Here is a 23,099-nt window from a genome sequence, read left to right as displayed (position 1 = left end):
TTTTTTTTAGTATCTCAGTATAAGAAGTCTTTATTTATGGAAAGCAGGTTTTATTTTTTTCATGTTACATGTAAAAACTAGAATTAGGTTTGTCTGCAACTAACAGAGAGCAGTGGCTTGAACAGGACAGAACTTTATTTCCTCTCACGTAAAACCCCAAGGATGGGTAGTCCAGGCCTGGTGTCCTGGTCCCACACCACTCAGCCCTTGGGGACCTCAGCCCTCTGCTGCGCCGTTGCCCGGGCGTGGCCCCCACTGAGCGATGGGAGAGCTGACTTTAGTACCAGCCACCACCTATGTGCAGCAGCAGGCAGAGGGGGGCGGATGGTGCCCTGACGGCTTTGTGAGGAAGGCGCCCGAAACGGCCACGTGACTCTTGTGCACACATCCCATTGGTCAGACCGCACAGGGCCCGGGAGAAAATACAATCTTATGGGGAACCCTAAGACTCACAGCAACGAAAAATGGTGGTTCCATTGCCATGGGGGACAAGAAAACAAATCTGGGGAGACAAAGGTGGGCTTTGTCACTCACTTCAGACATTACTTGACTTTTGCTAAGTCAAAAAGTTTGGTTTTCAAGCCAGATAATATGGTCTTGGATTCAAAGCTAAATGAAATTATAAAAAAGTACAACAGGTGCCCATGTGAGCATGTACACATGGGCATGAGCCTAAAGGCAGGAGTAGGGTAGGGTCTGTGTCAGATTTAAACTTGTGTTTTATAACAACGTTTTAGTTTTTCATCAAGGTTAATTATGTCAGTGCTTTGACCAGGGACTTTTATAAAGGGAAATAAGAGTGCAGTGTTTCAGGTTGTCATTGCTCAGCAAAACCCGTACATGAACCAGGCAGTCTTCATACAAAGTAAACAGGTACAAATGATACAAATGTGCCGATCTTTCTTTCTTCCCTTCTGTGATTTTAGGCATTACAGAGTAAGTGTGTATATTCCCACCCCAGTAGAACTTATGCTTTTGATAAGAATATCACATTTTTTTAGTTAAAATGCTCTTCCCTACATATCCCCTTGTTACCAAAGAGACACTTAAGATTTTTGATGGTGAGATGGCTTGGCTAATGTTGGGCTGGAGGAATTGGTGATTATATTAGGAGAAGCTTGAAATGCACATCATTCCATTGATTGGAAGTCCTGTTAGGTTCCTCTGATATATGTGCCCCTGATGGTCCATAATTCCCTCTGGATCGGTTTTTGTCATACGTGGTGATGCGATTCCTTCCTGGTCACCCATTGGTGAGGTTAGGAATCCTGCCCTAGTGTTACTGGGATGGATGAGCAGAGCAGTTTACTAGTTACCTGTACCCACTGCTCAGGGGCCAAGGCCACTGCCTGCTCCATAGGGCCACAGGAGGTACCCTCAGGAATGGAGAGGACCAGCAGGTGCTGAGGGAGGCAGGCTTTGTAGTATCAGGAGGACGAGGTGACCCCCGGTTCCCAAGGGAGGATGTGACTGGCTTGAGTGATTCCATGGGCTGGCGGGGAACCAAAGCCGCTTTCTCAGGGGTGAGCAGAAACTCTAGCTGGTCCTCTGGGAGAACTGTGTGACTCAGGGATGTTACCCATGGGAGCACAGTGTGGGGGGAACTTGCCAGCAGGCCATTCGAGGCCCTCCCAATTTTACCAGATGTCAGGGACAGCACAGAATACTGGTTTTAGGCCTTAAGTCAAGCATGGGTTATATAGAACCATCCACACTCCCTTTGTATATCAAACTGTTAACAGCTTTGCAGACCACAGACTTGTATAATGTCACTTTTGTGTTCAGAAGCCTGTGTGTGTTTGTAATATGCCCACCACATAGTAAGTATTAAAAAATGTTGGATATTTTAATCATCAGTAGAATTGTGAGAGGCTTTTGTGACAGTTTACAGGTGACTGAGGTCAGTACGAAATGCTGCCAGGAAACGGGCCATTCTCTCAACTGTGTGATGCTCTGGGGTGTGTACAGGGTGGACAAACGCACTCAGAGGCCACTTGCTCTACTCAAAATTGATAACTGTGTGTGTTAGCAGTCACCGAGACAATGAATTCCATTTGGAGCATAGCTAGAGATTATTAAGATAACTACAGAATATTAAGATGTAGTCTGTTTAACGTATCTGGTTTAATTGATGGGACACATTTCGTGGTATAACCCAGTTCTGACTTCCCTTAAAGCTAGCTCTCAACCTGGAGGTCACTAGTGCAGTTGTCACTAACTGGCTTCCTCTCATAATTGGAGTCTCACCAGTTCAGCGCGTGTAGGTGTGGTGTGAACATTCTCAGACAGCTGCTCACCGTATAAATATGTGCCCTTTTCCATCTAATTCTTCGGACAGGATCTGAGGACTTGCCTGGTGGGAGCTGTGTTAAGGAGGTTTTCTTTAACCCACAGTATCAGATAAAGCCAGCTCAGGGTTGTTGTCTTCCCCGTCAGAGCCCCCTCGGGGCCTGGGAACAGCCCTGGCCCCCTGAAGGCCAGAAGGCGCAGTGCCTGGATGCGGTGCTGTGAGGGCCGTCCGTGGCCACTTGCTCTCAGCCATTGGGCACAGCGTGCCTCTGCTCCCCGACCTTGGTCTGGCTGCTGCCCTGGCTCTGCCTGTCTCCTGCCCCCGCACCAGCCCCCCAAACCCATGTCCTCTCACACTGTGCAGGCTCTCTGCGCACTTTCTCCTCCACGCACTGCACTTAGCTGCCAGCAAGAACTAAACAGCCCGGGAGCAACTCTGCCTCCCCTTTGCATCCCACTCTCCTGAATTTGGAACCCGGCAGCCCCCTGGGGTTCCTTGGGCCACCTCTGGAACTGCCCCTCTGTTGTAGAATGGGACCGGGACCCTGGGACAGTTGCTCAGTCCTGTGTCTGGCTAGTCTGTATTCTCGGTCCTCCAGCAGGTTCTCAGCTGGAGGGTGTGGTGAGAAACATCCCCATCTTCCCCAGTGAGAGGTAGCAAAGCTTCCCTTTATCTGGAGAAACCCAAACCCTAGCTAAGGGGTCCTGGGTTGAGCTTCAGGGACGGTTCGGCTGGGCTTGGACTCAGAACTGGGCGCCCCTCCCTGCACAGAGCCCTGGGCTATGCCTCGACTGTTTCCAGTGGAGGTTTCCTCTGCTCAGCCTGCCCAGAGCCCTTACTGACCCCCGCCGCCTCTGTCCTCTGACACAGTGGATGCACAGTCTCAGTGTAGATTCTTTGACTCATTCCTATATTTTATCGGTGACTTGAGTTTAAATGTTAAAATCTAAATCTATTAAAAGTACTTTGTCATGAAAGTATAAGTTTTACAGTTGTGAGGTTGTATCTATATTCACCTGCTCATGACTTAGAGAAATGTTTATGCTATTGTATATATTGCCTGACAATGTGATATACTCTGTTGATACTGCACTGTAGGGAAATTGCAGAATAGAACACACACTGGTTCCAAAGAAACCCCTTGCCCCTCCTGCTTGGGCCAGGTGAGGTGTGTGCCAGCTGTCTTGGGGGCCAGAGTTGGCAGCAGCCCGGGCTCTCCGCACAGGGAAAACTCCCCCACTTAGAATGGTTTTAGGGTATTTCTGATGTTTCTACATGGGCTAGTAAAAATGATGGAAAGCACTGGAAAACATTGTTTTTATTTGTCTTGCCATTAGTGGTATCTTATAAATTTTAGAAGCATAGTTATTTAATTTATTTTTCTACTTTATATTTCTATCTTCCACAGGAAGATGAACCAATACCAGTGAAAAGGAAAGTGGGTTCGTTAGTTAAATGGCCTCAGATTTCATAATTTGGAGCCTGTCTAAGCATCCTCACACATTCCCCATTTTGTACACAGAGAAACTTCTTGCGCTGCTCACCCGCGTAGTGTTTCTCTCGAGAAACCGACCTCGATTTCTGGAAGGCATTATCATGGGATTTTTACCAGCGGGCGTGGGCGTCAATGACGCGGGCTCTGGGTGTGGAGGTGGCCCGGGGGCCCTCTTGGCTGCCGCTGCCGCAGTGCCCCGTCTCTCCCCTCTCCCCGCAGGCCTCCATCTGCAGGAGCAGCCAGCCCCTGTCCGGCTTCAGCGCCCGGTGCCTGGAGGACGAGCAGATGCTCCAGGCCATCCGGAAAGCCAATCCGGGAAGCGACTTCATTTACGTTGTTGACACTCGGCCTAAAGTAAGTGAGCCCGTTCCGATGCACGTCTCTGCAGCTGGAATCCCGAAACCGGGGATGAGGCAAAACTAAACGGGCTCCGTCACCGCTCAGGGTGCTTCCTCTGCAAAGGGGCCGTTCCTCTTTGCACACTCGGTACTTGGCCGCCGCACCCGGCTGCTCCTGGGTGTGTCAGGCTCCCGACTACTTCAGAGGATTTGATGTTTCCCCTCCTCGCGCTGTGCGGGGTACCTCGTGCATACAACCCATCAGGGTCGTTTAATTTTGGAGATCGTTCTCCTGAATACACCAAATCATTTCTGGTTTGTTTCTAAAATTATCTGTTGTGCTCTGACAATATGAAATTGACTATGGAGCATGCGCACAGTTCCATTTTTTTGCGAGGTGTTCAACTTTAATTTCGCATTCAACTGTGGTGATCTTTATCTGTGACTTGGAAAGATTTACAAAATATAATGTCAAGTACAAAAAAGGACACAAAATAATATGTAAACTACTGTGTTTATGTAAAAATAAAAAACAAAAAACTGTAAGTATGTAGAAATTCCTATTAAAATAGAAAAGGAGCAGGAAGGGTAAAAACACTAGCCTATTACGATTCCATGGAGAGGGGAGGATTTGGGGAGGTGGAGGACTTGTTACTTGTCTCTTGTTTGAAAGTGTAATTTCACGATTATGCATGTATTCACATCTTAATTTTATAATCTAATGAAACAACCAACGGGAAATAATATAACTAGTCATCAAGGGGTAAGCCAAGTGCATCGTACACGCACTCCCGCTCTGCTTTACGGGTTGGAACGCTGGGTAGCGCCAGGCCAGCACCATTCCCACTTTACTTTTTGGACCCATTTCTTTGTCAACCAGCCAACAGAATTTTCAGAAGGATATGCCAGGGAATACCTGGAAACAGACCACCTCCAAGTGCCTGGGAAATATAAGACACAATGAGGTGCCAGAGCGAAGTGGCCTTTATTCGGTATTATTTGTGATTCTCGCCCATAATGAATATACCCCTGGACTACATGCCTGATGAGAGAGGGAGGTGCATGTAGCTCTGTCTCTCCATATGGGTGTGGAAAGGTGTCCATGATAGATATGGAAGGTATGTATAATATAATCCCATTTATGTAATAATAACTTTTATAAAAATTATATATTGTTCTTTGCATTTAAAACATTGTGAGGGTCCATATACCAAACTGTTAACAGTGGTTTTTCCTGTGGGGTGTGAGGAGGATTTTAAGAAACTCTTACTTTATAAATTATAGTCAGAAAATATTTTTAATCAGAAAGATATTAAAAGAGCATGAAGATCTTAAATGTTAGAGTTACTAGATGACTCAGTAATTCCACTCTTAACTCAAGAGACATGAAAACATGTCCACACAAAAACTTGCACATGAATATGTGTTTTCATTAATAATAGCTCAAATGATGCACTGATGTTGAGAATAGGTAATTACGGCCGGTCTACACTCACGGGTGACTCGAGACACCGGGGGGCCTGCGCACTGGCCATGGCTAGGCACTCGGCCCTGGCAATTTTCACTGCTTCTCTGAGCCTGTTTCATCAAACATTGTGACTCGTCGTGGGGGTCATTATTCTGATGGTTCCCCAGCATCACATCAGTGCCCTTTTCATCCCTTGACCTCAGAACTGGAGCGCAGGGGCAGCTGGGGCTGGGGCAGGGACACGGAGCTGCTCTCATGCCTGATGAGTGGGTCGGTGGCGGAGATCAGCCATCAAACAGGTGCAAAGACCAGGCACATTCTAGTAGATTCTATGTGAAGGGTTCTCTTCCTTTTAGATAATCTGAAAGCATAACACACAGGTAGGAGCTTCAAACCACTTGAAGATTTTTGCTTGAAAGATGCCTGGAAACCTTTGACGTTAGGTCTCTGTTTTGTGCTTTTCTCTCTGGTTCCTCGTGCTTTACCCCATCTTCCCTTTAACCTGGGCTTCTTTCCCTCCTCCTCATTGTACCGTCGTGAGGAAAGAGGGGCTGTTCAGAATTGCCTAGTAGTCAGAGATGCCTTGAAGAATGCCTGCTTCTTGGCCACATATACTGAGCACAGTGAAGAAAAGGAAGGACAGGCTTCACTGACTTGGGATGCCCGCCTCTATCCTGTTTTCCCAGATTTAAATAAAGGCAGCCAGATTTGCCTACTAATTTAAGGGCTAGTGACCCGAGTGTGTACTAACTATGTTATGTAAACATTCTGGGAAACGTGGCAGCTGTTGACCCAGGCATATTCCAGATTTAAAATGAATTAATCCAAAGGATTTGTTTTGAAGGGTATATTTAGCAGTAAGTGTGTTTGCTCTTGATGATAAAGAGTTTGATGCTGATCCATCACAGAAAATTGGTGACTCATGTAACTATGCCCTCTTCCCATATTTCCTGGGGCACACACACTTCACGTGAGTTTTAAACTGTTTGCTTAGAGCTTTCATTCTTTTAAAGATCATGTCTGTTGATTTTTGTTCTGGAGTCTGTTAGGCTTCCTTGGTAGCCAGGAGACTGAGTCCATGTTTGCTATAGGTGGTGGGCAGTGGGAATGGGGCACCACAGGTCTGCTCACAGGTTTAATTAAAAAGAGAAAGGGTCAGGAGGCTGCCTTGATCATTCTTGTCCTAGCAAGGCTGGCCCCAGATGCTGCCTGTGCAGATAAAAGCCTTCTGAATTGCTTCTTGACATTAAAATCGAGAGGCAAAGGCCGTGAGGTCCTCAGCAGGTATTGAATATCTATTCAAAAAACAATACACATCTCTATACTCTTGAAGGCATATATATATCTGCTTGGATTTAGTGCTTTAAAAAGGCATGAAATAGTATTAATACAATAGCTGTTGAATTGTTAACTAAGACAGAACTCATTTGCTCTCAACCTCGTTCATGATTTTATCACTTTGTTCTGGGACTTTGCTGAGCTTGTAAAAGTGCCAGGTATCTTTCTCATTTAATCCTTAAAATAATCCTATGATTTAGGAGATGTTCTTCTTTTGTGGATAAGGTCTTAGGTGTAGAGAGGTTAAATAATCTGCCCAAGGATGCCCAGCTCAGGGCAGGGCCCAGATTCAAATCCAGACTATCTGAGGCCAAGCCTGTGCCCCTTGCATTCGACCCTGGTGCTGTCCAGGAAAATCTCTGGGGGAGCCCAGTGTCCACTGTGAACTCAGGAGGATCATGGCCCCCTGAGCACACACCTGGTGATGCCGGAGACCCCAAGCTGAAGAACCAGCCCCGAGCTCTGCCCTGCCCAGTCAGGCCAGGCCGGCGGAGCAGGAAGGCCTCTGGGCTGGGCTCCTGGCCGGCGCTGCGGGGGCAGGTGAGGCGAGCACCTGCCTCAGCCAGCCCCGGCCTTTGTCCCAGCGCCTTCTCCCAACAGCTGTCAGGTTAAGGCTTCTATTTCACCTTGTAAGCAATTTTTCAGTTGCATAACAGGGTGTCACACTGGATGTTTTGTTTCTCTGCCTTTGGTAACTAGGGTGTTCTTACTTACTGAATCCTGAGGGGGGGTCGGAGAGAATCAGGTAAAGGTATTGGGGTGCAATATCTTTATTCCTGCAAAGAGGAGGAGGAGGAGGATCTCACTTCTTAGGGGATGTGCCTGGGCAGCGCACAGGGTGAGGGAGCGGGAGGGAGACAGCAGGTGGCACACAAGGATGCAGGAATTCCCTGTGGGCCGAGTGGGCACTGAGGAAGGAAGCCGTACATGAGCCACCTCACTAGTGTTCCTGGGAAGTCTTGCCCACTGGAGGTTCCCAGCAGCACGTGATGGTGGGTGTTTGCTGGGAAGGGAGCTGGGGGCATCGAGAGAGGCCCAGCGAAGGGGCCCCTGCAGTCGGCGAGGAGGGACCCCGAGCTGCCCTGAGAGTCGGCCTCGGGGGCACAGGCCCAGAGGAGGGCTGCCGCGGGCAGGCAGTGCTGCCGCGAAGAGCAGCGCCAGCCGCCGGAGAGGATCGCGGGCTCGCCCCGCTGTCTGAAGAGCTGTTTGCCTCTTGGCCCTCCTCTGGGCCTCCGCTGCCCCTGATACTCTTCTAGAGCCTAGAAGAAAGAGGAGGCAGAGGGAGCAGACCCCGTGCAGAACAAGGAGGGAAAGAGCCAATTTTGCATCCTGGCTGGGGTTGGAATTTTAAGTGGAGCTGGTTGGCGAAGTCCCGTCTGAGCTACCCTGCTGGGCTGACCTGAGAGGGTAGGGAAGGGTGACTTTGGCGGGCACTCTGCAGACATGGGGGAGGAAATAAAACCATCTCGTACTGGCAGGTTTTCCCCGCAAGGTAAGGTTCTTCATTCCGCCCGCTGGAGGTGGAGGGAGGAGGAGCACCCTCAGCCCCGCAGTGCGGGGGTGCGGCCCAGCCCTCCTGCCCCCAAGGTCAACTTTTGCCCTCCTTTCCCAACCGCGTAGGTCAGCCCTGTCATTACTCAGGTGCAGAATGTACTCTGCTGAAATGTTACCCTCCAGCCTAAGGCGGTCTTCGTTTCTACGTGACCAGGCCGACCTTTAACTTGATAGCAAGATAACCCCTGACTAAGTTGCCATGGTTTGGGTGTGTTTGGTTGACCTAGAGTTAAGGAAAGAATCCGATTCCGTTCCTGGACACGCGGCCTGCCCACCTCCCGTCGCCGCCGCATCATTCGCCCTTCGTGTGCCCCAGCGCCCCCTCCGTCACGGGTGCGGCACCCCACATTTCTCGGTGAAACCGCAGAACCCTTCCTTAGCTGCCCACTGCCACGTAGTGTGACTGTCCCTGCCGGTCCGGTCCGTGGGCCCCGCAGCGAGGCCTCCCGTCGGCAGCTGCTGCAGCGCTGGGGGCTCCCTGCCCCCCCCCACCCGCCGCCTCTCGGCCTCCTGCTTCCACGGGACACCTTCCCCGCCCCCCGTGCTTCCCGATCTTCTTTCCTCGGGACGCGGGACCCCCAGACCGCACGGGGCTCCCGCCCCGCCGCTCCCAGTCCCAGCGCCCCCCCAGGGCCGCCGGGCGCCACCCGCTGCAGGTGGGTGCCGCCCGCTGCAGGTGGGTGCCGCCCGATGCAGGTGGGTGCCTCCCGATGCAGGTGGGTGCCGCCCGATGCAGGTGGGTGCCGCCCAATGCAGGTGGGTGCCGCGTGCTTTCCCTCCCGCTCAGTGTAAGGCGGCGGCGACAGGCACGTAGGCCCTCTTTTCATTCTGTTTGATGCCTGGCACGCCGCAGGTGTTCGCTAAGTATTGAGAAATGAGTGGATTCTTTTGGTTATGTTCGCGAGCTTTTCTGTATCTGATGATGCTGAGATTATCACATAGGATGATCTTAGGTTAAAAAACAGGGAATTTTTTCCAGTCCCACCTTTCATTTATCTGTTGTGTTCCTTAAGCAAAAACTGAAACTGGAATGCACTTAACTCCATTGTTTTATCTATTCGAGAACTTTCTGTCTGAAATGAACAGCTTTTCCTCTGGTTGTGAAATGGAGTTCTCACCCAAAGGACAGGGCACCAATTTGGACTTACTGTAATAGTGTTTTCTTTATATAAGGGACACTCTATCTGCATATGTAAATAGGTCCAGGGTAGCTTCTTTAATTTTCTAAATTATAAAACTATTTCTTGAGTTGAGGGTTTGGCTTTTGCCACCTTATCATGCGGTCCTGTGACTTACGTGCAGACCTTGAGAAAGTACACTTGGGATGATAGATTAAATACTGCCACCTTCTGTTCATAATGAGAAGTACCACTGGCTTTCAAGAAGCCATCTTGTGTTGCTCCCTTGCTTTTAAAGACGACTACAAATAAATTCTCCCAGGTCATAGGTAATCAGCTATTTAAAATGTGAACATAGAATCCTACAGATAGATTAAAATAATAGTGCATTTGGGGTTTTATTCATTACACTGTTTAAAAAGAGTATCTTCACAGTATGTGATGAGTAGCTTAACTTGAATTATTCAAGATAAAGAATAAGTGTAAGATCCATTTGGCGTAAGGACACTCACAAGTATCCTACTAATTGTTTTATTTTAGAAAGCTTGTTGTAAAGGATAAGCCAGCAGCTCTGGGAAATAATTACACAAAGCAGAGATATTTTAGAATAGTAAGTTTCAAAAGAACAAGGTCTTTAGGCAATTTTAGGAAAATTTTCCCTTTAAAATATTAAAAAACTTTAAAATAGAAGTTGTCTTAAAAATAACACTATTTTAAAAATATTTTTATTAAGGCCACACCCTTTATTCTCATAGAGAGAAGTTTGCATTTAATAAATTTCTTCCAAGTCCCTTATCATTTAGCTAGTTTGCACTAGGAAACCTCCACTTCTGGCACACAAATCTGTGGCAACGTAAGTGATGAAAAAGCTCTCTTCATAGGCCTCTAGATTTAACTACAGGGGATGGAGGGAATATCTCTGGGGACGTAGCATCTACATGCCCCCTGTTCAGTTTAATCAGTAATTCCTGCTCAAGGTTTAAGTGGGGGATTCTTGTAGGCAAAGTAGAATGAGTCACCGTTCCTATTTGATGACATGTTTGATGGCAACTTAACACTGGAAGGTACAGTTTAACTTACGGGGGTTCACATCGCCAGTGCATCTGCTGATATTCCTAGGATGTCGTGTTTGGTTAAATCGGGGCCACTTGGCTCTGTCCCAGATTTCATACCATTTGGCGTCTCGGACGGGGACCTGCAAGAGGCATCTCTGGAAGGTTTATCTGCAGACCGCTTCCAACCTAAGAAAATGTTCCCCGTCAACAGATTCATGTCGGTGACTGTGAGCCCAGCAGGCGTGCCCACCAAGCACGTAGCTTAGTACAGTGTTCCAGTGATTTAAACCACACTGTGTATTTCTGCACATCATTTGGAGTGTTTTTATGGACATCCCTGAAATGTCTCGGTTCTTTCCTGTCCTGGATATAATCGGTTGCTGTTGTTTCACCCATCCCCACAGCTTAATGCGATGGCAAACCGTGCCGCAGGGAAAGGCTATGAGAACGAAGACAATTACTCCAACATCAAGTTCCAGTTCATCGGGATAGAGAACATCCATGTCATGAGGAGCAGTCTGCAGAAAATGCTGGAAGGTAAGCCATTTCCTGATGCACAGTATTTAAAACATGCAGCTAAATGTTTTAATGTCAAACGGAATAAGAGCATCTTTTCACTTAAAATTGTGTTTTTTACGGTGTGGCTGTTGCACAGTGTGTTCACAGTGGTAGGTGGGGAAAGTTGGGAAGATCATATTGCAGCGAACTTTGTGCCTTTTTCTCGTGTTTTTTGTAAGCATCATGGGGGGGGCAGTCTGCCACGTGGGTAGTGTCAGGCACTCCCCAGGGGAAGACTGAGATAAAAGCGCATGGGTATTTTTTCTTTTTGCGTCATTATATTAGTTTGACCCACCACATTCAAGGCCATTTGGAGATAAAGCAACTCCTACACTTAAAACAATGACCAGCCGCTCTTGTATGGAGATGAGGTTACTGAACTGAATCCAAGTGGCAGAATGGCCCCCAAAAGGGAGGTGTTGGGGGTCCTAATCCTCCTGTTTAACCAGCAGCCCATGCAACACGCCGGCATGCAAACCATTCCGCACACAGCAGCCCCGCCAGACACACACACACACACACACAACATAACAGAGACGGATCACGTGATAGAGAACCGTTCTTGTGGCCAAACCTGCCATAAGCTGCTGAGTAGAGACCCGCATTTCAAGCACAACCAGCTTCATTTTCTGCTTATGCTCCACACAGGTGTAAAGGCCGAGGGAGGAAGGTGCTGTCACCGTCTGCCTCCTCTGGCTCCCGTGGGTGCCCTGCGGCTTTGTGCCTCGGAGCCTTAGGGCTGTAGGCCTGGTACTCCTGTGGACGGCCCTGGAAGGAGGGGTTTGGGGCTGGGGAAGTGGGCTGTCTGAACAGAAACTCTGGGGTCTGGAAAACTGCAGAAGCATGTTTTCTAGGGTTACATCTTTGTTGTCAGATACTCTACTAGTTAGTTCTCGGCTTCATCAGACCCACCGGTTGGAGCGAGAACATCATGTGGGGCCAGGTGGGGCCAGGGTGATTGAGGGCCGCCGAGTGGCCTCATTTCCCTTCTCTTTCCTGGATTCGCTGGCTTATCTCAGTCACTGTGAAACTTGGAACACATCCATTACCTTCCTTGGGACTCTGTTACCTGCTGTAAAATGAGAAGATTAGACTATTTCTGGGGGCCTTTCTAGTGACTGTCTGGATCTACAGGCCGATGCCCTGGTTGCAAACACTTGCATTGAGCATTTGAATGGTTAGAAGAAATCTCTTCCTGTGTCTGAAAAATATCCCGGCCCAGAGCTATCACCGCCTCATTTCCACATGAAACTGGCCGTGTGTCAGGTCCAGCGAGGACAGCCCGGGCATGAGGTTTGAGCTTAAACTTCTGGAGATTCTCAAGAGCAGTTTGACTGTCCTGCTATCAGCTATGCTTTTTACCTGTTGAAAAGTTGGATGAGCTCAGTGCTGTTATTAAAAAGATAGTATAACTTTACTATGAAGTGTTTGTCATTACCAGAGTGATTAAAAAACATTTAGGCTGATATGCTTTATATTTTATTTAGTAAGTTTCATAAGCTGACTTTTGAGAGCAGGTATTCTCTTCTGTGCAGCAAGTAGCTCATGAGAGTGCTTATGATGACGTTATCACTTAGCTTTAGTCTTTAAATTAGCATTTATTCAGTTTCTCAGGAACCTTTCCTCCTGTCCTGGGATCTGCGGTCTGACCCACTGCCTAGCAGGACAAGTAGACCCTGCGTCCCGGAGGGCGGGCTCTTCCACAAGGGATCATGGTTCTCGTACCTCGGTTTTCCAGCCATGTCGGCGCACTCTCCGGGATGACCTGCTGGATGCCTTTCTTGGAACTTGACCAGTGTTTGACTATCTGTTTTTACCAAGTAAATCATAAGCTAGCTATGGAGGCTCGGCTGACAAGTGATGCAATCAGCCCCACCCTCGGAGGCCCCTTCTTCAGATGGCTGTCTCTGCCGTCAGAGAGGTTGGAAGGTTTGCCCTGCTGGTCACTTGGCAGGAGAGGAATGGTGCATTTCATTCATGATGATTTTTGTCTTCAGTTTCTTCTTACTGCTGTTACTGTATGTTAGAATAGCTTCTGAATAACAAAAAAGAGAAAAGTTGTTTGCATTCTGGTTCCTACTAACCCTGTGAGCAAGACCTGCAAGGTATTTCATCAGAACTGGAATCTAGGACCAAGTTCACCTGCGTATGTCCTTTCATAGAGCTGATTTTTTAAACTTGGGTTTATATGTTCTGCACCAAACTGTTCTGTGGTATTCCTACCTGCCAAGGAGGTAATAATGATGCCAGGAACATAGCAATTTTGCAATTTATTCAGTGCTTTTTATAGCATCTTCCCTTTTGATCACATAGATAATGGTTTTTCCCTGAAATAATAAAAGGAGGACCTATATTTTCTTTTTTCTTTTTTAAATAGTTGATAGAAGAGCCTGGAGTAAGTTCCTTCCCAGGATGAGGAGATTGTTAGCATTAGATGTGGAGATAAAAATCTAGGGCATCGCTGGTGCTGGGGAGGAAGTCAGCGAGAGGAGGTGGAGGCTCACACGGGCTGTGTCACATCCAGGCCTCTGGTCATGGCATAATGTATCGCCTCTTTCTAAATATGTTTTCAAGGGAGGAAGGAATTTATGGGAAAGATGTTATGGCAAAGACTTCTTTCTTTTCCAGGCAGCATGATCCACCTTTTGGATGTTGTCTGAAATTTGCACTTTCTCTCCACCATGTTTCATGCTTGGATTCTATGTGAATGTTATGTTAATATTTATGGTCGCTGTGTAGTTCTCTACTGTCGACCACTTATTCATTCATTTAGTCATTTAACTGAAAATCGAGCAACTACTATGTGCCAGCCTTCGTCAGTATTTCCATTAAATGGTTGCATTTTATTTTCACGGCAATCATGTGCAGTGCATGATAATAGCTGCACTTTGCAGATGAAGAAACGCAGTCTCAGCAAAGTTAGACAACTCGATCTAAGACAATTTGTTAAAGAGGAAGTAGTCGAAACAAATGAACATACAGAAAAACATATAAACTTGCTCTGGCAATTAAAGAGCTGTCAGTTAAAACCTCAAGGTATCGTTTTTTCACTTTAGTTTAAAAAAAATAAAATAACCCAATAGTGAAAAGAATGTGGTAAAAAGAGTACTTTAAAATTTTCTAGTATTATTTAAATGGGCTTAGACGTAATATATTTTTTAGCAGATTTCCTCCCCTTAGCGACTGATCCAAAATATGGCTGAAAAAATAGACATAGACTTGCCTATTTTGATAGTAGTGTTTTATTTGTAATAAATAGAATTTTGGAAGCCACCAGAATGTCCAACAATAGACTGAGTAAATGATTTTGCTCCACCTCGATAGAATTTTTGTATCCATTAAAAACAGTCAATGTGAAGACTATATGTAGTAACTAACATGGGAGATTGTTTCTAGTGTAAGTGAAAAATTCAGGTTGTATAACTGTATACATACTCTGATTCACTGTATGGTAAATATATTGATGGAGAAAGACTAGGAGAGAATGCCCAGAATAACTGGATTATCATGGAAGGACGATGGCTGTTTTTTTCTTTTTCCTTCTTTATTTACAAAATATTCTCTGTGGCACATAAGAAAAATACACTATTATCTTATAGTTTCTGTGGCTCAGGAGGTGAGGTGTGTCTCATGTAGAAATGGTAACCCGAGGACCCTGTGCTCTGGGTCTTTCCAGGCTGCAGTCTAGGTTTTGGCTGCTTGGATGGGGAAGAAACTGCTTCCAGGCTCACTCAGGTTGTTGGCAGAGTTCGACTGAGGGCCTCAGTTTGGGTGGCTGTCATCTGGGGTCCACCCGTTAAGTCCTGGAGGCTGCTCACGTGCTCTGCCGTGGGGTCCTGAGCTGTGCACAGCGTGGCACACATGACTCTCTCCATGCAGTATACCAGACAGTACCTGGCATGGTATATCATAAAGTGTATGGAGAAAGACTAGGAGAGAATGCCTGGAGTGATAACTGGATTATCACGGAAGGACGGTGTCAATATTTATGGTCATTGTGTAATTTCTAGTTAAAAAGCTTTTTAAAACCCATCCTTCCCAGTGTTACATAACAAAGCAGGATCTGAGCCTCGTCCCTCTGTCATGTCACAGTGACCCTTGTGGGTCTGTGGTTCCCATGTGGGTCAGGCTCACGGATAACCACCCCACGGGGTAAAGGTGATAGAACATTTATGGAGTGATGACTCTGTACTGGACACTGTGTAAGTTTTTTAATAAGTGTTTACTCAAGTAATCATGCTATAGTTATTCTTAATACCCTCATTCCACAGATGAGGAAACTGAGGCCCAGATGCTAAGAAACGGGCAGGCTCACAATAGTCAGTGGTAGAACCAAGATTTTCACCTAACTAGTGTGAACCTACATGCTGCACTGTTAACCACCTGGTGTTACCGCCGCTCTAGGTGGTGAGCCGGGTAGAAAGTGCTCTGGCCTAAGTGTCTGAAGATCTGGCTTTCTTGCCATAGTTGCTGAGTAAACTTGAACAAACCTCATTTCCTGTAACAATGTAAGCAATGTGTGGTCTCTAACTCAGAGACTTATTAAAAAGGTTCCTTACAAACTGTAAAGTGCTTTCCAATGTAAAGTGCATTTTGCTTCGTCCTGGGAAGCCGTACTGTACTTTAAGCACTGAATAACATAGTGAATGAATGGCCTGTAGATTCAGTCAGCCAAGCAAGTATTTGACAGGTCCTATTCCTCCTCATGGGTGACTTTTCTTAATTTCATGATTCAGGAGACGTGGACTAAGACGGTGCAGCTTCAGGGGCCTGGAAGTACTTGCCTGGTGATTGTGATGTGGCCTCTCTCCACCCAGCACAAGCTGATGAAAAATCATTTAGTAAACCACACGTCAGACGCTGTGGGTGTTTTCTCAGCAAGCTGTTTTACAGAGACACCAACCTTGGCCTGACGGCAGAGCGGATGGGCAGAGGCCCCGAGCCCAGGGATGAAGGCCCAGTGTCAGTTCAGCAGTGTGCACAGTGCCGCAGGGAAGGGGCCGCGCCGATTCACTTAGAAGGCCCCTCCTGTAATGACTCTTGTATCCCCTGCAGTTGTGGGCACTGACTGGGGGAAGGTTTTGTGGCGAAATCAGGTGGCTCCAGAGATCCTCTCTGATCTGTGCCTCGTGTGAGGGTTCTGTGGTCCGGCTGTCCAGAATGCCCATCAGGTGTGGGAAGGACGCTGGAAGCAGGGACTTTGCGCTGGCCATGGGGGCCCCTCTGCGTGTTCTTGAGGTTGCCCGGCTCCCTGCTCTGCCTCCTGCCAGGTTGTCTTGGTCGCATTAACGTCTAGAAGGGAGCAGCCCCTAACGCGCCCAACTCCAAGGTCTCTGTGAAATATTTCTGCTCAGAGTTAAGGCTGTGGCTATCAGTGCAAATGTCCTTTTTCTTTGACACCTTGTTCCTAATCTCATGTCTTTGTGAGGTGGTGGCTAATTAAGCCTTGAAGAAATGGCAGGGTTCAACCCATTATAAATATTTCATATTTAAGTTTTTCTTTTAAAGTATTTCCTATTACATTGCCCGCCAGTTAATGGTATGAAATTCTACCAGGTAGGAACTAATAAAAGGCTACAAGGTTTAATCTCTTTTCAGTGCTCCATATTCTGGCTTTTGTTATTATTGATTTCCTCAGATTACTAACCTATTAGATGAGCCGGCCAATAAGATCTGGCTAAAAATCTGGTCACTTGTCCCGCAAAGTTTAGCAACAAGGCATGAGTTTCCACAGAAAACCCACTTTGCCGTTTACGTGGAACTGGATAGCTGCACACGGCAGTCCCAGTTGAAAGGCTTTTTGAGGAGTGTTCTGCTGGAGCCGCAGGTCTCCTGTCAGGTTTCCCTCATTTTCAACTAATGGTCAGTTGGAGGAAAGAAATGGATGACGTGAGTGCACCTTGCTCTCTCTGGTGGTGTAAGAGGACGTGAGATTTGGCCGATGGGTGCAGGATGGTATCGGCTCATCTAGACGCTAACATTCTAAGCACCGCACAGAGGAAAGGGTGTGACCCTTTCGGCACTGTGTGCTGGGGACTGGATTCCAGTTCAATTATTTACTGGCTGTGTAACCATGGGTGACTTAGTAAACATGAGATGAGGAAGAAGGTGTCAAAGAAAAAGGACATTTGAACTGATAGCCACAACCTTAACTCTGAGCAGAAATATTGGGAGTAAAGCGTATCCTCTGTGGCAGATAACGTATATAGGGTACCAGGCATGACGCCTGCTTATAGTAAGTACTTAGTAACCAGGAGTTACCACAGTTACCTACGACATCCAGTTGTACCTCAAACAGGGAGCGTTTTCCATATACTAGGCACTGGATAGAAAAATTCTTCATTTGTTAATATAAAGTGAGCAGTTTTGATGTAGGGCAAAGAAAAGGCAGGAAGAAAAAATAATGCTTGCTTATGAGTGACCTCACGGTCACAGGACTGCTTTAACGGGACTGACCCCAAAGACTTAGGGTGACACTCCAGGGAGAAGACATGAGGAAACTAAAAGTGCTTTAATGAGAGAATAGTGGCTATTTTAATCCTGACTGCTTTATCTTGATGTTCACTGAGACACATCAAAGATTAAAGACTTGCACCCTCAGAATTACTGTTATATATTTAGTGAGTCATGGCGGCTGGTGCTGGGGTAACTGGGACGTTCAGGAAAGGAGTGCTAGAGTGTCTCCGTGACTGAAGGCAGACGTGGCTTATTCAGTGGCAGGTGAGCTGCTTTCCCCGTAGGCTGTGGTTGGGATCTGGCAGCTCAGCATCGGCTTGCCGGTGGCAGTACGGTCTGAGATGTGCCGAGCATGCGTAGTGGCAGTCTCTCTACCGCTGTGACAAGCGCGGTATTGCCCCCAGCTGCCCTCGTCACTGCCTTGCCATTTGCCTCCGTCTTGATCTTAGCGATCCCCAGGCCTTCTCGCCAGCGCCCACCACAGATGCGTTACAGCCGCCACAGCCTCCCAGCCTCCCCTTTCCTCCCAGTCTAGGCTTCTCCACTTCCATTTGCTTTATGTTTCCTGTGTAGACCTTCTCACTCCTTAAGCCCTCATTTCAGTTTCTTGTTCATCCTGGTGCAGTTTGCTTACTGCTTTAGCTATTCTTTATTTGTAGAAAATAATCTGAAATTGGACCCAAGGGAACCAGATTCCTGTCACAGTGTACCTGCTGCGGTGCCCGCGTCTGAACCCACTCCTCCTCTGCACGTCCAGACCAGAGCACTTACTGTACATGGAAGGTGGTCTGCTCATTGCCAGCCAGCCACCAAGCCCCGAGCCCTGCATGGGGCGCCCGGTGAAACATAAACGGGCACATACATTTGTAAATTTATTTGCTGCAATTGTGTCTTTAGACACAAAATTCACATGCAAAGCTAAATAGATACCAGAGGGCATTTTTTTGTGAACCTGCTGTTTGATTTTCTTTAGGCCATTGGTAAATAGTATTCACACACATGTTGATTAGTAGCTGGATAAACTCATGCTCATGCACATGTGTGTTTGTACTACTTTCTATGCTACTAACTCAAGCAGTGCTAATATAGGCGTATAGAATTTATTGCTTGTATCTTACCGTTTCACATTAGCATCAAATTCTTTACAAGGAAACAACTATACAAAAGTGGCCTTCATGGTATAATTAATTGTACAGAGATTCTAGAGAATGGCATCATGAACAAAGCTGGAATTGTTTTAAAGAATCATCTACAAAATCCTGTTGGTGTCTTATGGAGGAGCAAACATACAGATCTCTCCAGTTACTGGGAAGTTCCCTATGAAGAGGGCTCACGCCGTTTGGCATGGGTCGGGAGGAGAACGCCACTAACATCAATACGCTGGATACAATTCAGTGCAGAGCTCAGAATTGTATTCTGTGTCACCGTGTGGGCTCTAAGTAAAAGAGCAACCCCAAAACAGGCTACTCACACATTTCTGTTTATAGACCATGATGAAGTCCTCTGGTGAAGGGAAATGATCATTTTGCCAGTTCTTTGAGGCCCATTTTATTGGTCTTGGTTTTCTGAGTCCAAAATTCAAAAGGGGCAAATCAGACATCAGCAGAACTCAGGCGTGTGTCAGGCTGTTAATTAAGGGAAGGCCAAGGTGCATTTCAACTTCAGATCTTAAGAGACAAGAAAGGCCAATACCACAGGATCAAATGGAGCGTCTGCATCCTCACTGATCGCCACTCGGCAACTGTATGGGAAGAAGGGACACTGGTGTGGGAAACAGCAAAGAAAGATCATCTGAGGCTATATTTCTTCCAAGTAAATTTCATATTTCCTCAGGTTCCATAATTATATATCTTTCTTTTTTAGTGTCATTTGTGTATGTTTATGGAATATAGTTGCCCTGTTATATAAGCAAGTATTATGAGACCTGGGCATTAAACTCCCGGTTAGGTAGTGTGACTCTGTAATATGTGGCATATGCCTCTGATGTCAGCTGAAATGAACTTTGTTCAGCAAAATGGTTTGTAAATATTGGTTTGGGTTTGGCAACAAGAGTGAACAAATCAGTATTTCTACCTTATCCTGAGTTTATCCAAACACACACACCAGTTCTGTTTAGAAATCCAGGCACTAATCGTTTGAGTCTCAAGTGTGCCCCCATCTGTCTCTGCATCTTTTTATCACCTGCAGCGCTGTTTGCTTGTAACGCTGCTGCTCGGCACTGCGGGGAGGACACCCTCGCGGTGGTTACCTTGCTGGAAAATCTGGCGAGGTCATCTTCCATTACACACGCAGCTTTAATGTTCCTGAAAGTGGAAATGTTAACCAAGGAGCCATTCTCAGTATGGCAGAAAGGAGCTGACCTGGCAGGAGATGCGGCCCCTTGCCCCTTGCTGGGTGAGCTAAATGAAGATAGAAGTGTTGGAACATTCTGGCTTGCAGTACATTTTAGGGCCTTGTTCAGGGAGGCATCTGTTCCTCTCTGGCTTTTGGCAGAGGCATCTCCAGGTCAGCTGGGAAGTCTGGTGTCTTTATTTTTAAACTTGCTCTCATTTCCATGCCTTGTAGGAAGAGAAGGTGAAAAGGATCATTTATTCTTGGGCTGAGCTTCAGAGCGTGGATGCCAAGCAATCCCACCAGCTCGCTGGAACTTTTTGAAATAAATGATAACACCAGCTAGCCCTGTAAGCCTTACTCAGTAACCAGAATGTTGAGCCTGTTTGGTGGAAAAGCAAAAAACAAAAAACTGTTGGCAAGAGTACGTTATCTGTGGAAGACTCAGGGGATTATCAGTTGAGTCCTGAGACTCTACGTGGAGGAATGTGTATATTTTAGGATTAAGTTGGATCACAGCCTGAGGTTGGACAAAAAGCCTGAGCAGCAGGTGCCCAGGAGGGTAAGGTACGTTCACAGAGGCCGCTGACCGTTGACCTTCCTGTGCTTCCCGTTGGCTGCGTGCTTGCGGGCCTGCAGCCGTGCTGGGCAGAGTCACTGCTGGCTGGGAAACTGCAGGAAGGCAGGGATCACTCAGGCCTAACTACGGGCCATCTCTCTGCTGCGGCTCGGAACATACACCCGGGCTCATGGGAGTTTTCGAGGTGTGCCCTGGCTGGACTGCTTTATGGCCTTGACCTCTGTGTGCAGTGAAAACCATGAGCAGCGTGTGAATGCTCTGGGTCCAGGCTGGAAGCCAGCTTTCCTTTCCCACTTCCCTTTCCTCAGTGCCCTTTTGCCACCTCATGCAAGACAAACACCCTTTACCAAGCCCTCAATTTTACTATGGTGCTTTATTCCAGGATGTGTGAGGGGGCACACAGGTTATTATTGTTGGGGTACATGTGCAAAAACATTTGAAGACTGCTGATCAAGTTACCTGAGCGATCGAAGTCAGTGTTGTCGCATTCAAGCATAACAGAAGTCACAAGTGTGGGCAGCGTTTGTATTTTAACTTTTTTAGTGGCCACATTAAAAAGAAATGGATGAATTTTAATAATTACACTGTATTTAACCCAATATAAAATATAGCCCAAATATCATCCTTTCAACATGTACTCAGTATAAAAAGCTATTATTTCACATTCCTTTTTTTTTGCACTGAGGCTTTGAAATTTGGGATACGTATTACACTCACAGCGTCTCTCAGGCCCAAAGCCCCATGTTGAGGAGTGGCTCCCACCCTGGGTGGCCAGCATAACCTTGAAGTGATGGTGCATGGGGGCCGAGGAGCATTTAGACCGGCTGTACTGAATTAGGAAGAATGGCATGCCGGCGGCGGAGAGCTGCTGCTGAAGAGCACGAACCCTGGAGCCACACTGGTCCTGGCCTCACTCTCCGGCTGGCTGACCTTGGGATGAGGTACTTCACCTCACCGTCTGTGTAGTTTTCACTGGGCTTCAGCAAAGCACCTCTCCCCGTCTAGATCTGCGTGTGCTGCTTACGGGCACCGAGAGAGCCTTCCTGCCAGGGTGTGTTGGTGCGCAGCGGGCCGCACCGCCGCCTCAGACAAAGGGACTGTGCACTGAGCCACAGTGACGCAAGCTCCGTTCTCCTGCTGCGCGTCAGGCCCCTGGGGCTGCTCCCAGCTCAAGGCGAGCTTTTGGAGGGAAGACTTTGGAGTCTTGCCTAAATACACTCAGAATGAAGTTTTTTTTACAGTACAGCCTTTTGCTGGGAATCCTGGTGTTACTGGTGTCATCTCTGACTCAATTTAACTTATTCTCTGTGTGTGGCTCTTACGTTGCAGGAAATAGGTATGACCCCTGCTATCTGGAATATTTGAGGGAAAGACATACACTAAATTAAGTATTGTAGTTAATGGTTACTACAGATTCAAATGCACAATGCTTTTTAAGAGTTACCAAAGTTGAATCTGGGAGTTCAGGGTTGGAAAGGCACTTATATAATTTTAGTACACCTTCCCTATTTTAAACATGAGAAAATTGAGGCTCCAAGAGTTGAAATGATGTGTGCAAGGCTCTACCGCTAATCACCGACAGCCAGGAGGAAATAGGGCTCCTCACTCGCTGTGTGCCACTGCATCACGGAGTACCCTAAGATACACTGAGGCACACACACCAATCTGTGCAACATTAATTGTCACTAGTTGATGTATAGGACCTCTCAAAAGTGCTTTACAGGAGGTCAAACCCATAAACTTTGGAATGTAATGTTTGTGACACGTAGTTAGAACACTAGCTTTAAAGCTTTTTCATGCTTCATGTTAACTAAAAGATAAGCTCTAGAGATGAAATAGCTTATGGTAATATTAAAGAAGGGTTTACATCCCCTCCTTAGTTCTGTAAATACACATATCTTTAGATTTTAGCTTATCTTCATTATGTTTTTTTAAAAAATTGGAATGCAGTTGACATACAATATATTAATTTCAAGTGTACATCACAGTGATTCAGTATTTACTATGAATATCCAATGAAGTGATCACCTTATCTAGCTGCCATCTGTCACCATACAAAGTTGTGACATATTATTAACTGTATTCCTTGTGCTGTGCATTGTATCCCTATGACTTACTCATTTTGTAACTGGAAGTTTGTACCTTTTAACCCCCTTCCCGAATTCTGCCCATCTCTCCATCTTCCTCCCCTCTGGCAACCACCACTGTTCTCTGTATCCCTGAACCTGTTTGTTTTTCTGTTGTTTTGTTTTTTAAATGCCATATATAAGTGAAATCATATGGCATTTGTCTTTCTCTAACTTCTATCACTGAGCATAATACCCTCTAGGTCCCTCTATGTTGTTACAAATGGCAAGATTTCATTCTTTTATATGGATAATATTCCATTGTGTATATGTACCACATCTTCTTATCCATTCATCTCCTGACACTTAGGTTGCTTCCGTACCTTGGCTGTTGTAAACAGTGCTGCAGTGAACACAGGGTGCCTAGATCTTTTTGAATTAATGTTGTTTTC

General features: G+C 46.6%; 1 protein-coding gene across 2 annotated transcripts in view; it reads left to right on the top strand.

Moving 5' to 3' along the window:
* Nucleotides 1–23,099, top strand: part of MTMR7 (myotubularin related protein 7) — a 104,267-nt gene that overhangs the window by 52,977 nt on the left and 28,191 nt on the right. For both annotated transcript variants that reach the window (XM_036997107.2, XM_036997103.2), the window contains exons 6-7: nucleotides 4,005–4,139; nucleotides 11,061–11,193. In XM_036997107.2, the coding sequence (XP_036853002.2) occupies nucleotides 4,005–4,139; nucleotides 11,061–11,193 (268 nt within the window). The remainder of the gene's footprint in view (nucleotides 1–4,004; nucleotides 4,140–11,060; nucleotides 11,194–23,099) is intronic.

Source organism: Manis javanica, chromosome 12, assembly GCF_040802235.1.
Source record: "Manis javanica isolate MJ-LG chromosome 12, MJ_LKY, whole genome shotgun sequence".
Classification (NCBI taxonomy): Eukaryota; Metazoa; Chordata; class Mammalia; order Pholidota; family Manidae; genus Manis; species Manis javanica.
The sequence above is the reverse complement of the archived record's forward strand: the minus strand, read 5'-3'. Positions and strand labels throughout refer to the sequence as shown.